Source organism: Vollenhovia emeryi, unplaced genomic scaffold (genome assembly GCF_000949405.1).
Source record: "Vollenhovia emeryi isolate VEMERY1.0 unplaced genomic scaffold, V.emery_V1.0 DF939486.1, whole genome shotgun sequence".
Classification (NCBI taxonomy): Eukaryota; Metazoa; Arthropoda; class Insecta; order Hymenoptera; family Formicidae; genus Vollenhovia; species Vollenhovia emeryi.
In genome coordinates, this window is record NW_011966880.1 from 28029 (window position 1) to 43339 (window position 15311).

Here is a 15311-nt window from a genome sequence, read left to right on the forward strand (position 1 = left end):
CATTCATAATTATCTTTGCGATAATCAAGAAGTCTGACAAATAGCATACCTTTTTATAGAATAGAGTACACTTGTAACGAAAAGAATGTCAACGTAATGCGCAATATTTGATAATGGAATGGAAACATATTTAAACAATGCTGAAATCTGTTTCTTTTAAATATATTTAACACAATTTCTTTTCTTTGTCTTTAAAATATATAATCTTTACTTGAAAGCTCAAGTAACGTTCTATTATTATACAATTGTCAAGAACGTAAATTTTAATATTATTAGCGACGATGCAAATATGAGTATAGTACAAATTATTTTATCCAGTTTTTAATTTTTTCTAAGTAGTTGATATACGTTAACATGACTTTTGTGTTTTATATTAAAAGATTATTTTAATATTACAAAAAGAATTATTTGTTTTGCGACCTTTGAGCGAAACAATCTTGAATATCAATTATCTGATGGTTTTAAATATTAATCGAATTGTGTTTCCTTTTAGATATTGCAGAAATGATACATACATTATGTTATGGATAAGAATAGAGAAAGTATTGAACTTTATATGCATTTAATTTTAAGAAAATATAGAGAATTAATTCATAATTATGGCAATTGCAACAATAATTTAATACTTTTGCTTGATATTTATAATAACTGATATGTGAACGAATTGAGTAAGAAGTATCTTTTGTATCTTTACACTTTTTAGAGTGTTAAATTATGTATTGAATATGACATATTTATTTCACATTCTTTTATACATACGATTTTATAATTGTGAACTCTATAGACGTCATAATCTACAAATCATGTCATTTTATCTTATCTGTTCAACGATATTGTGAGATCATAAATTATCGAATCTGTGTTCATTATATACAAGGTGTCAGATTCGTTATGGACCGAAATAAAAATTACGGTAGATTGGCTCAAACTGAGAAGAAAAGTTATGTAACATTTTATAAAATTTGCAATAATTATCGTGTAATTAATAAAAATGCCCGATTCAATGAGCACACAAGGTATGGAAGACCGGACTCAGAAGGCATGCAAAATGGTTATATGCTGGAGAGTTGTCTGTTTTCCAAAATGCTGCGAAATTGTGATAAATAATCTTTCATTACGACTAGCATTTCTTCTCTAGTCTGTAAATCCTTTTCTATATCGATCTTATGCTGTTCAGCAAATAGTTTTATCTGAAACACACAGCAATATTTTATAACTGTAGATAAAGTTATAAAGAAACAGTTAACTATGATAAATAATGATATTATCTAACCTTGTTAATTTGATCTTCCTCGAAACTTTTCATAATTATAGAACGAAGAATTGATGGAATATTGACACTGTAAAATATATTACAAAGTAATTTAATTACCATTGAATATAATATTATGGCATTAATATATGTATAGATGTAGCATTATACGTGGCATAATATATATGGCGTTTTTATAAGCAGAAAGTATGTATACATACGAGTATACTTAAACGGTTTGTTTATGCATATATTAGCTTTTGTTTTATATCAGTACAATTGTATATTGTATGTTTTTACGTATTGGTCATGTAAAAAGTTCTCGGAATGAATTGATTTTTGGAATAAACAGATAGCCGTCACACATAGACATCACATGTTAAATAAAATATTCCATCCTTCTATGAACACGTTTAAAGTTAGTTTATGAAATAGATTCATTTTCTATAGATCTTTGAATAAATATATCTGCGTGATTTTTAAAAATAAATAAATTCGAAGTACCACTATGCCTAAGTATCGACGAAGTAAGGTGCGACATGTTGTTATATTCTCCTTATTCACTTGACTCCGTCAGACTTCTAATTATTCCCATGATTGAAGAAATTCTTTAATAGAAAAAGATTTTCGAGAACTTCGGTTTTTTTGCACCCTTTCTACCTAACCAATGTAGAAAATTGCGTGACGACCCATGGCTGGCAAATTCTAATTAAAGAAATTCATTGCGAAAAATAATACCTCAGCCAGGGTTTGAACCTGGACCTCCCTACACTCTAGGCGGGCATCTCAACCAATTCGATCACCTAGGCATGTGGTATAATATTTATCGCAATAAACAGTACTACTGATGACAAGTTTTCTACTTAATAAATCGGAGTTTCGTAACGGGATGATGATTGTGGAATATAGGTGCATGATATAAAGGAGATTCAAGTGCATTGATATAAAAGAAGAGGATATGTTAAAAAATTAAAATAATTATAAAAAAATTAAAACTTTCTGTTTTCTATTTTAGTCCGAGAATTTTTTAAATGGCCTTTGTATTATCTTACAGTATGTGTATAATTTAAATAATGGATAAGTAACATATATAATTTTACTTACTGTTCAGCAAATTTCTCGTAATTATTGATGCAAAATTCAATTGCTGTATCTATGTTTGGCAAACTATTGATCATGTTACGGATGAGAATCATAATAAATGTATTCACATTGCCAGAAAGAGAATTTAAATGCTTTTCAATAATATGCGAATTTTCCGAACAACCAAGAAACATATGAGATTTTGATATTCGCTGTTCTATTTGTAGAAATTGATCCCAGACAGATTCATTGGCCTTCATCAGACCGAAACAAAACATCAATTTTTGATTCCGTGATGGTCTAGTATAAAATTAGAATAATTAAAATTCATTTAGTTAAAAATGTATAATGTATTAAGAAATACTTTTATTATATTTTATTATTTTTTAATAAAATATAATGCGGCTGTTTAATTAACTTTTTAATTTGCGCAGCAATTTAAATTATAATTTACATAATATTTCTTTAGTGTTAATAAAATAGTTATATTTTAATCGAAATTGAACAGAATTGTAATTAACTTACATGTTAATTCATAAACAATCTAATTATGCAAAATATACGTTAATCTATAGAAATGTTTTAAAGATCATTTCATAATTCATGGATAAAAATTCATCGAATTAAATTTCTAAAAGTAATGATTCAAAATTTAGTAGTATTTTGTAGATAAATAATTTTTCTGAAGAAGCTGACTGTATGTAAATTGGCATCATACATACATTTGATAAAATTTCAAAAGAAACAATGTTTTTCAAATTTATATTTTTAAAAATAAAACTTACTGGTTTGCGATTGGATCTTCTATATATGCAATTAATTTAGCAGTAGCTTCTGTTGGACATTTAACAAGTCCATACATACAGTCATAATGGTACAAGTCGATTTTAACACGTTCAGTCAAGAGATCATCATCAAGATTCTCTCCAAAATCAATTTTTTCCATTAGTTTATGCATCAAGTTGGATACAAATGGCTTAAAAAGAATATTTTATAGTAATTAAGCAATAGATTAAAGATGTGTACTCAGAAATCTTTTCTTTATCTAATTTTTTTCTTAATAGTTCACTAAGAAAAATTACAATTAATATTTTTTTAAGTGGTAGATTTAATTAACAACAACACATTTGATTTAATCAAAGAATATACTAATCTTACTTTTCCTCATTAAGTTCATTAAATTAAAATATTTACTTTTTAAATAATATCACGTGATTTGATTATATATTTTACCTTAATAATTGCTGCTCCTTCGGGTAATTGCAAGTAGTTATCTAATTTCTCAAGGATTATGAGTGCTCTGTGCCATGGTGCAGTATCAGTTTCACGTGACAAATAATTTATAATTTCAATGAAAGTAGCAAGGTCAAGCCGTTTATTTGCCATCATGTAAAAAGCATCATCGAGAATTCGTGCACGGTTCAGAACTGGGATCTTGTCGTAGTTTTCAGAATTGAGAAAAGCAGCGATTCGTTTCCAATTATTTGTATCGTAATTTACACGATAATATCCTGTTTTATCAAGAATAAAAATAATCGATTAATTGATCAATTGATTTAACATTTTTTAACATATTTTTAGTACTTAACAACTTTTTATAATAATAATTAAGAAAGCGGTGTAATTTAAAATAATGGAAAGTTTAAGAAACAGGTATAATAAAACTAAAAGTCATGTACCAGTCTGCAAAATAGTTATTGTGTAATTAATAAAAATGTCTGAGCAAATGAGGGCACGAGAAGACCGGACTCGGCAGGTATGTACATGATTTTCTTTCTCATTGTCAGTTTGACCCAATCTACTGTCATTTTTCGGTTGGTCACTAAGAAATTAAACACCGTATACATATATTAAAATAGATTTACCTGTTACGTGCTTATTTACAATAATCCAGTCGTTAATGTCTACTCCTTCGATTGTTACAAACTCATCGTGTGGTTTTAGCCAATGGGTGGCTAACGTAGACGTAAAGTCTAAGTTACTTTGCGTTGCAAAGTTCAAAGGAATCCACCATGCCTCGTTGTTCTCGTCGTCCTTGTCGTTCTTGTCGTTATAATTGTCTGTCTGGTATTTGAATTTTTCTTGACTTATTTTAATATTGCCTGTAGCATAATCTCGGTTGACGGTAACAAGAGGATACCTCGCTTGCTCGAACCAAGTATCCATCACTTCTTTCACTTTAAAATCATCATGCGGAACATCTGACTCATCGAGAGCTTCTTGTAATGCTTTCCATAAATCATCTGGTGTAGCGCTGCTATATTCACTAGAAATCAACATGATTTGCGTATATTTTGAAATTGTTGATACTTTTAACTTCTAATTTTGTTATTTGTTTTCACGTATAAAAGAAAGAGTATAATGAACTAATAAATTTTTTAAAAATTTGTTGTTACTAACTGTTCCTGAAGATATCGTAACAAACCATTTCGGAACACATCTTCGCTCAAAAAATGTGATGCCATTCGCAATAGGAAAGCAGCTAAAAGATGAGAAGTATAACAGGTTAAAATATTTTGTGAGAAAATTACTTTTCTAAAAAGAAAGGCAAGTCGGCTACGTTCCGACATCCGATAGCGACGTATGACATATGTATTAGGCCTTATAGAGATTCTTAAGTCTTTTCAGACGTAAAGAAAAGATGGCTATAGTATTATGGAATGAAAAAAGAAAAATAGTGAAAATGAAAATAAAAAAGGCTACACTACAGTGATTAAAAAAAAAAGTAAGTTTCCGTTACATTAACAGAAGAGAAAGAGAAATCGGTACCAGCCTGTTATCAAAAAAAGTAACTTATAACGGTAACGGCGTTACTTTCATACCCTGCTATTATTATTTCTAAGGGGTCAATATAAAAATTTCTTACCTTTTACATAAGTTTTGACAGAATACGCTTCACGAACATTTAGATGGCTAGTGATGTTTATGTGAATCGGTTCAGAGGAAGAAGAATCTATTTCCAGCATAAGTTCTTCTTGATATACTATGATAAAATTCATCAATTGCTTTTCTTTGAGAAACTGAGAAAATTAACATTATAAGACAGATGAATGTATGGATGTTTTGATTGTACAATCTGTGCTGGTACCTTGTCAGTAATAAAATATTTCAGATAAGTTGATATGCCTTCGCTCAACCAAAGATACTTCCACCAAATTGGGCTGACTAAATTTCCGTACCATTGATGCGCTAATTCATGAGTAATTGTCATAACATCCCATATTTTATCAGTACTTGAGTGTAAGTTCTCGTCTTCAAGAAGTACGTTTTGTCTTAAAATTTTTACATACAAATTAATGATATATTAACAAAAAGATACATCAAGTTTAAGGAATTTGTTATACTATATGTATAATTTAAGCCTTTAAACAATTGTTAAGAATATTTTACAATTTATTACCTACAAATCTTAATTATATAAACGTTAGTCCTAATTAGGAATTATTTTTCTTAGTGGAAAAATAGAAGTATTTGTACTCACTTATAGGCAATCATGCCCCAGTTCTCAGTGGCTTTACTTGAATAATGTGGAACGCTAACATGATCCATTTTCGGCACACGATAGGTGCTATTGATGAATTTTTCCAACTCCTGGGTTGCCTTTTCAATAATGTCGAGAGAATATGCAGCATGAGACAGAAGGTGTCTTGGGCCCCATATTTTGATGGTACCGTCTAGATTTGAAACATAATCGTAATCAGCGATCACGAATCCTAATAAGTTGGTGGACATGATAGGAGTTGTCTCGAAGTATGTCCATAATTTTCCGTCAGCTGCATCAATTTCCGATCGCGTGGATGGCATATTCGATAACGCTGTGTAATTAGGATAGTGTTTTATGGAAAATTTGAAGGTTGCTTTTATGGCAGGCTCGTCCCAACACGGAAACGCTTGTCGCGCAGAAGTTGGTTGAAAATGTGTTACTGCTAACCATCTGTAAAATTCATTATAGTTTGCTTCATTTTCGTACACGAAACAACTCTCTGGCCGGTATTCATAGTCAGATCTTATATTCCAGACCGTCTTAGGTTCATCTTTAGATATTCTGTAGCCAATAAAATGTTCCATACAGCAACGTTAGATAAATTCAAGATAGTCTTGAATATAAGATCTGACTATGAATACCGGCCTCTGTGTTGGTGTATAAGTCATTATACACTTACTCTGGCAAGATAGAGACAGATTTTGTTGTAATTAAATAATTAGAGACAATTAAATACTACTTAAAGTGTTATAATTATTTAATATTCTGTTAATTCTCGTATAACATTTTCATATCTAAATTTTAATTCTTTCATGTCCTTTTGTATGTATATGTATAGTATAAAAATTATGGTATTGAACTTGAAAGATTTTTAAACGTAAAAAGAAAAGTGTTTTTGTCAGATTAATACTTATTTAATTAATACTAATTAGATACAGATTAATGAATGTTTTTGACTTAATTTATTTTCACATTTATGTTATACATATAATATGTATATGTAGTTATGGTATAAATTATTAATAATTAAAATAACCTTTTATAATAATTACTTACACCTTATTTCCTTTGTCGTCAATGTAGAAACTTTTGTAAAATCCGTGTGGCTCCGTGTGCGGGAGTATCACGCCTATGAAATTAATATGCAGCGTATAAGTACCGACATCCAGCGACTCCTCAAATCGTAGTGTCAGAATTTGTGTTTGCTCGTTATATTCATGCTGCTTCGGGACATACTCCGATTTAGAATTCTCGTCGTCTACGCCCTTACGAGTTATCTTCGTCAGCGATTCGTCTATTGCGAGTTTTACGGCGTGTAAAGCAATAGTGTTCGTCGGTTCGCGCACTTCGATATCGATGCTCGTTTCGCCATTAGTGGTGAAATTACTGTCTACAATATGAGGTATTAATTTTACGTCATAATGAATGGGTACGACATAGTTTGATAGACGAAATTGATTCTCTTCAGAAGCTTTCACTGCTTTATCATCCACTGTTTCATTATCTTGAAGAAGAACACCTTTACTAATTACAAATAATAGAAATATTGTCAATAGACTTTTGACGATTGCCATAACGTAATTACTTCTGCAGCGATTATAAACACTTATTTCTAAAAGACAAAACGATTTTCTTGCATATGATTTAGCATGTTGCAAGATTGTATTTATATGCCATATATGTGCTTAGTTATGCGAAAATATCTTTTTAAAAAAGTATTATCGCTTGACCATGTTACTATAGATTCATAGGTCATCAAGATAGTAAAAGAAAGATATATCTCTAGTAAGTAAAAGAAGTAGCTCTTATTGAAAAATTTAATTCAAGAAATATACTTAATTTTTGAAAGTAAAACAAAACATTTCTACCTAACATGTAAAAATAAGTTAATTATTATGATGACATTTTGACAAACTAAACATCACCGATTTCTTACACAATTACGATATTTTTTTACACTTTTACTTTCAAAGAATTGATTTTCATCAGAAATGCCTATTGCTTCTCATATTGGTATTTCTTTAATCTGTTATCTACGTACTTATACACATAACGTGTTTAACGTCCCGAATGACAATAATTTTTCCGTTGACTCTCAATGTAAGGTATAAATTTGCTGTGATAATCTCTGTTAACCTCTATTACGTAAATTGCATTCACAGCACGATATAATACTTTTTCTTATATGCTATACATTACGATAAAGAAATATCTCATCTGATAATGATGAAATCTTAAATGCTACTTCCGGCAAGGTAATTAAGTGTTTGTTACAAAATACATATACGAATCCGATATAAAAGTGTAATAGATAAATGCGGTTGTTTTACTCTTCTAATTAGGTATAAATATATAATATATTATACATATATTATACATATATGTTAACTTTATTTCTTGATACTCTGAATACATAAAATCTAACTATTAGCATGCAGAAATTAAATTAAGGAAATATTGATATATTTTTACAAGAAATATGTACATACTTGTCTTATGAAAATAAACAAAAGATACACATATGCGATTATTTTTGCATAATTATATATTCTTTTCATATGCTAATTGCATGTATGTACATAATCTGTTAATAATATCTTTACATTATTATTGCACATAATATTTTAAAATAGAATATAATTAGTAGTAACTGTGTTTACTTCTTAATCGATCTGTTTTAATAATTTAAATGCAAGTATTTAAATAAATGCATCTAATGACTTCAATGAGGAAAATTTCCATTAGATAAACCAATTAAATATTATTTTCGATGGTTAATTTTTCTCTTCTGATTAAATTATGAATATATTATATATCCGATAAAATGGGGTTGATAATAACATTTTATCGAAGAACCGATCGCATCCTTCATCGCATATACAATTTAATCGGATATATCCATGTGTTACAATGTAATTGGATTATACGAATATATTTAATTAGACACTTTTCTTATTATTTGCTTATATCATATTTTTACATTATATTATTAAATAATAATTATAATAATTCTTATTAAGTCGATTCTTTATATTATAAATTGACGAAGTTATTGATAAAGATATTAAAATCTATTGATAATAAAATCTCTAAAATGATACAGATATATTAAAATCTGTGATATTAAAATCTATAAAAGAAATCTATTGCGATGTAATATTTGTAAATAAGTTTACACTTTTATGTTCTAACCACCCACGAATTTTGTTTACTATTGTCTCCGTTAACTCTATATTTTGCTCTTGAAGTTTTAGAATTTGTGGTACTTTCATACCAAGTTTATTTAAAAAGGCTTCTATCTGAAAAGGAGTATTTTAAGTATAGTATTTTAGCATTTAAAATACATATATATAATACTTTGTACATATATACATATGTACAATTCTATATAAGCTGTAAAAATATATTATATTATATTATTTTTTAAATATATTTTGTATAAATTTAAACTGCAAAATGTGTACCTTTTGAATTTGTTTCCTAGACACAATATACCAACTAACATCGTGCAACAAATCTGTAGGATCGTCAACTCTGTGATAAAAAAATTCAATGCGTTAGCCACATAATTTTGTGAAAAAATGTGTGCAGTTCTCTAAATCAAATATAAGATTGTTACCTAGTTATTAGTTTATCCCAGTGATTCACAATAAAATCTATCACCATATCAACATTTGGAAAATCTCCATTTAATACTGAGTCGATAACACGATGAATATCATTCTTCGCGAATGGTGAATCTTCTGTTATGGTCATATTTAGGAATTTCTCGATAATATTTCGATTTTTAGAGTGCCCAAGACAATACAATGTAGGTTCAGACAGGTTCGTGTACATATAAAGCACTTTATTCCAAATAGTTTCATTCGCTTGTTTTATGCCGTTACAGAATATCCATTTCTTCTTGTGAAATGAAGTTCTAAAGCAGAATTTAAAAATATATTATCCGTTATAAAAGTATTCTCGCTACCATTTATTTTAAGTATATAAAAATAGTTTCAAAATGAGATAAAGACAATTTCCGCATAGCAAATTATTTTAATAGATTTATGTAGAGGAAAGTCCTCTGTTATGAGATAGCAGATTTTCAACGTCCAAATTCAGTCACAAATCTTTCTTTGCAACGATTACACGATCGAACAATCAATTTTCCACTAAACAGATTTCACTCCAAGGGCAACAAATTCATAATGGAACCAACAGATGATGCCTATTAATTTAGCAGAAACTCCGCTATATTGTGTTAGGAGCCTATCTTATAACAGGGAGCTTTCCTCTATTATTTATTTTCCTTTTACATACAGAATATTTTATATTTACCTATTCGTAAGCACCGTCGGATTATCCAAATAAACAAGTAATTGATTATAGGCTTCATGTAGACATGTAGGGTGGTCGGAGGCACATGTATCCTTAAAAATTGCACTTCTTGTTAATTTTGTAAAATAATTGTCATTCGGATGATCCTGCACACCTACAGTTTCTACTATATTATTCATCGAGTCCAGAACGTACGGCTATAATTATACAAATTTGATTAATTTTGCTATGTATTTGGAATAAATTATACTGTAGAACGTTTTAGAGGTTTCAAATTAATTAAAGATTAGACTTCTTTCTAATTTTCTGTGTAGTGTTGTGTTTGGAAGACTTTTTCTCATTTTTACACAAAGATTTTATGACCTGTTAAAACATAATTTACCTTAAGCAATTCACCTCCTCCATTGTAAGCAAATATTTTAGTTGTGTCTTTCAAAATTTTAAACAATGAATACCATACTACATAATCTGTTTCACGCCGTAAATATTTTGTGATCTCCATGAAAATTCTGGGATCTAATTTATCCGTGAACATAAGGTGAATTGCATCGTTAATTATCCATGCGCGATTCAGTACATGAATTTTTGTGTAATTTTCGGAATCCAAATAATCAGCAATTTTTAACCAGTTTATTGTGTCATAATTTACACGGTAAAAACCTGCAATTATTAATATAAATTAAATTTATATCTAATATTATCAAATATTAAATATTTAGGTTAATATCTAAAGTACTTATTGTTAGATTCATTATTTCTGCAATATAATTAGCATATGTATAAAAATATTAACGGACAGATTTACAGAGAGATTTATAAAGACATATGTATATCATATAGCTGTGCACGCATGCGCGTGCGCGCGTGTGTGTGTGTAAATCTTACCAGTTTGTTGAATGTTCACTATGATCCAATCTTGCGGGTCGATACCATCGATGACAAGTTCCTCAGTTTCTGGGGACAACCAGTGTGTAGCTAAAGTTGACGAGAAATCCGGATTGGCGTGAGTTGCGAAATTTATTGGAATCCACCACCTGTTCTCAGTCTCTGCACCTTTGATATTCTTACGTATACTCATTTTTTTATATGGTTGAAAATATTCCTGTGTCATCTTTACTTTTCCAGTATGTTGATCTCTAATTACTGTTACAAGAGGATACCCTTTCTGTTCTATCCAGGTGCTCATTACTTCTTGAATTTTGAATTTGTTCTGTATCGCTGATTCATTAAATGCATCTTGCAAAGCGTCCCATAAATCTTCAGGCTTGGCTACACCGTACTTGCTAATAATTATTTATTTTTACATAAATGTCCATTTTTTAAAATAATATATTAAAGCTATAATAATTATTACAATTTCTATTATAACAATTTTATGAGATACATTTACCGCACAAGAAGCCATAATACAGACAGTATTCTAATGTATAACACATTATACATTATACATTATAAAGTAAAGCGTAATTATAAATGAAATGTAAATTTTTATTATTACACCACGCAGCGTTATAAAGTTTTATTAAATTTATTATAATACGTTAGAAGATTGTTATACTGTATTAATAGCTTCCATCAGTACTAAAATAATAGTAGCTTAATAATTTGATTGTGTTGGAAAGAAAAAGAAAAGAGATTAGAATTAAGGAAGAAAGAAAGAGTGTTAGAGGGTAGAAATGGAAAGTAAGATATTAGAATATTAAGAAATAGATGTGAAGTAATAGCGTGGGCTGTGATTAATTAAGTTATATTTTGTTATATTATTTCGTTTATAGAATACGTGTACGGTTTGAGGTATGAAGCATGAGTGTGGTTAAGTACTTGATAATAAACCAAGTCCCGCGTCTTGACTGTATGGTGAAGTGAATTAACGAATTCAATAATTCAATATTTATAAAATAGTAATTTTACTAACTGCTTATCAAGATATCTGACGAGTCCGGCGTGGAATACATCATCAGAAATACAATGTGAAAGCATTCGTAATAGCAGAGAAGCTGAAATAATAATCGTATTTCTTTAGGAAAAAAGAACCTGAGATTTTTCTTAACAAACTTTAATTTTAGCAAATCTCTGTGAGAAGAAATACATTACCTTTGCGATTATCTCTCTCGCGCGACGAAGATTTTAAATTAATTTCTTGAATAGTATTAGGCTCCAAATTAAGAGGTTGTGTATGTTCCAAACTGTCCGTAAAAAGTATTGAATTCAGTGACTTCATAACTAAAAAGTTCGTGACTCGCCAATCTTTATATATCTAAATAGAAATAATCTCTTTAATATTTTTGAATATTTATAATAAATGTATCTTATTGAACAAGTACAGTAGACACTAATTCTGACGCTTTCTTTCCTTTAGAACTTTAGGTAGATGTGACATAAGAAAGTTGTAAATGTATTTTATAACAACTATTATGTGATGGATGTGTAGATTTTTGAAACAATGTTGAATCGCGGTATAAAACAAAATGCATTCGTGAGTTTTGTTATTAAATTTCTACCTTATCAACAATGTAATACTTGAAATATTCAGCAAGTCCTCGATTCATCCATATATTAGTCCACCAGGAAGGACTAACAACATTACCAAACCATTGATGGCTTGATTGATGAATGATACTGTCTGCAATTCTATACAATGCATCGATCGAACTACTATGTTCATCGTACAGTATTGTGGCTTCCCTGAAGATAACAATTATTGTACACATATGTGTACAAAATGTACATAGGAATCTTATTTCATAAATATTCTAGAGTAATTTTCTAGAGACATTATTCCAACATGTAATTTGTTGAATCAAACTACTCCATTTTTCAAATGTGCTAATTAAAAATACATAACTAAAAATACGTTATCAAAGCGAGAGAATCCAGACAGCATGTATAAAAGACGTGTTTATGACGTTTTTTTATATAAATTCGCGTGCTGCCTGAAAATATTTTTACAGATAAATATTTTATGTGCTGATAAACTTGTGATATTACAAAATAATAATTGTTTATCGTACAAGATATTAAATCTTTTAATAACCTTTTAATTCCTTGTATAAAATTAATGTAATATGCTTTTTATGCAAATAGATTTTTAAATCCAAAGCATTTACAAGATATCATATCATCGATTTAATATGTGATGTTTTATTCTTCTGTATCTATGTTACTACGTTTCTATACTAATATTGTTGCATTACCTGTAAGTGATAAGCCCCCAACTTTCCATGTCCTTATTATATCCAATAACATATCTGTCAGGAAGCGCAACGTGATCGATTTTAGCCAACCGAACGGAACTGTTAGTGTATCGTTTCAATTCGATCGCCGCTTTCTGGGCAACTTCGTGGGCGAAGCTCGCCGAGGAAATTACGTTGCCTCTACTCCAGACGTTGATGGTTCCATCGGAATTGCTTATATTACGAAGATCGAAGATTAGGAAACTGACTAGGTACGTCGATATAACAGGCGATTCTTCAAAATGTGTCCATATCTTTCCGTCACTCTCGTCGATTTCCGACTCTTCGGAAATCGGCATGTTCGAAACGGCCGTGTAATTGCGATGGTGCTTGACAGCAATCTTAAAAGAGGCCTTCAGTGCCGGCTCGTCCCAACAAGGAAAAGCAGCACGCGCATAAGTTGCCATGAAATTTGTTCCCGCGAACCATCTGTTCAGATTTCAATTGTTATTATATCACATTAAAGAATGAATTGGTTTTTCGTGTTATTGGTAACGTTATTTATTCATGTCACTATTATTTATTATTTTTCATATGTAAATTTAAAAACTGATAATATAAAGAATTATTTTATGCTTACACTGTCTCTCCTGCCTCATTGATATAAGAACTTCGGTAAAATCCATTTGAATTCAAGTCGTTCAGTGTACCAGCAAATTTCACATACAAAATATAATGTCCAGCAGGCAATTCCTTCTCAAAACCAAGAGTCAATAATTCGGTTAGATTATTACTGTCATATGTAGTAGGAAAGTAAAAGTCAGATCCAGAGTTGGCTTTCAGAAAGGTTGTGTTTCCGTCTATTGTCAGTTTCTTCATGTGCAGCGTGAGAGTTGTCGTTTGCCTCAGAATCTCAATGCGAACGAATACTTCGCCGTCAAATGTAAAGTTGCCCACCGTGAGATGCGGGTTTAATTTAAGCTCATAGAATAACGGTTTTGTGTGATTAGGTAGCCGATAATTTATCTCCTTAGTGTCCGGATTTGAATCTTGAATAGCAGCGGCGTCTGTCGCGATGAATGCAACGGCGCAAATGCAAATGATTTTGTACATCAGCATTCTGAAACAATAAAATAATCATGTTAAGTTTATCATAGACATTAATCGAGACGTTTTCCCTGAAAATCTGCACATGAAAGAAAGTAATTCTCTTGTGTATGCAACTTAAATTCACTAATAAACAATTTGAGCTTTTCGTATAAAATAATGTGAAAACTATAATGTGAAAAAATTGAAATTATTTATTGTATAAAATATTATTTTACATTACTTTTTGAAATATGATAATGATAGATAGTTATTTTAACTTAATGTTTAATATCTTAACAGAACGCACGTGTATAATACCTTATATTCGCTGAAACGTAGTCTTGAGTTATCAGAAGAGCGTGGACGTAATACCGCAAAGTATAACAAATGCAATGTGGAAATACGTCTCCTCGTCAAAACAGCTGACGTGACCGCAGGGTCAATTAAATGGATTAGGCATATTAAGCAATAGCGGGTATCACGTTCAAGGCTGAAGTTTAGCTTTACATAATTTCCACAAAACAATAGTAACTGCCTTAATGAACGTAAATAATGTTGGTTAAATATCCAATTTATTAGCATAATAAATGAATAAGTTAGACATGTTAATTAATGTGCGATTCATACAGTTTTGTGGATATCAAAAGTAAGCTAATTTAGATCGTCGTATTAATTTTTTATAAATAATTATAAAAATATACTAAATTATTATTTACTTAGTTATAGAACGCTATATCTATTATCTCTAAATAAAAATACAAAATTTGTAAAAAAAAACCGTTATTAGAAGATAAATTCAGTTGAACTCAGTTAAAGAATTTTTAATTCGGACATTTAAAAAATTTTCCTGTACAAAACGTATAGCAAAACACTACCAAGTTTTAAAGCGTTTATTATTTTTTATATAGAA

At 29.7% G+C, this 15311-nt stretch overlaps 2 protein-coding genes across 3 annotated transcripts; both read right to left on the minus strand.

Moving 5' to 3' along the window:
• Positions 1-146: 146 nt before the first annotated feature.
• On the minus strand, positions 147-7479 carry LOC105557440 (puromycin-sensitive aminopeptidase-like protein). 2 transcript variants are annotated; one of them, XM_012004684.1, is made up of 11 exons: positions 6876-7478; positions 5817-6269; positions 5424-5607; positions 5202-5355; positions 4736-4817; positions 4201-4601; positions 3569-3846; positions 3121-3311; positions 2357-2635; positions 1274-1340; positions 147-1190 (listed from the first exon to the last, which is right to left on the minus strand). In XM_012004684.1, exons 1-11 carry the CDS (start codon positions 7391-7393, stop codon positions 1053-1055), a joined length of 2745 nt encoding a protein of 914 aa, XP_011860074.1. In that variant the 5' UTR covers positions 7394-7478; the 3' UTR covers positions 147-1052. The 2 variants fall into 2 exon arrangements, with proteins under 2 accessions (XP_011860074.1, XP_011860075.1); XM_012004685.1 differs by lacking the exon at positions 2357-2635 and having other exon boundaries at positions 6876-7479.
• Positions 7480-8921: 1442 nt separating this feature from the next.
• LOC105557441 (aminopeptidase N-like) lies at positions 8922-14816 on the minus strand. The gene is made up of 12 exons (XM_012004686.1): positions 14720-14816; positions 13953-14432; positions 13334-13801; positions 12641-12824; positions 12234-12396; positions 12055-12136; positions 11025-11422; positions 10522-10799; positions 10140-10336; positions 9439-9738; positions 9284-9353; positions 8922-9118 (listed from the first exon to the last, which is right to left on the minus strand). Exons 2-12 carry the CDS (start codon positions 14429-14431, stop codon positions 8963-8965), a joined length of 2775 nt encoding a protein of 924 aa, XP_011860076.1. The 5' UTR covers position 14432; positions 14720-14816; the 3' UTR covers positions 8922-8962.
• Positions 14817-15311: the final 495 nt, after the last annotated feature.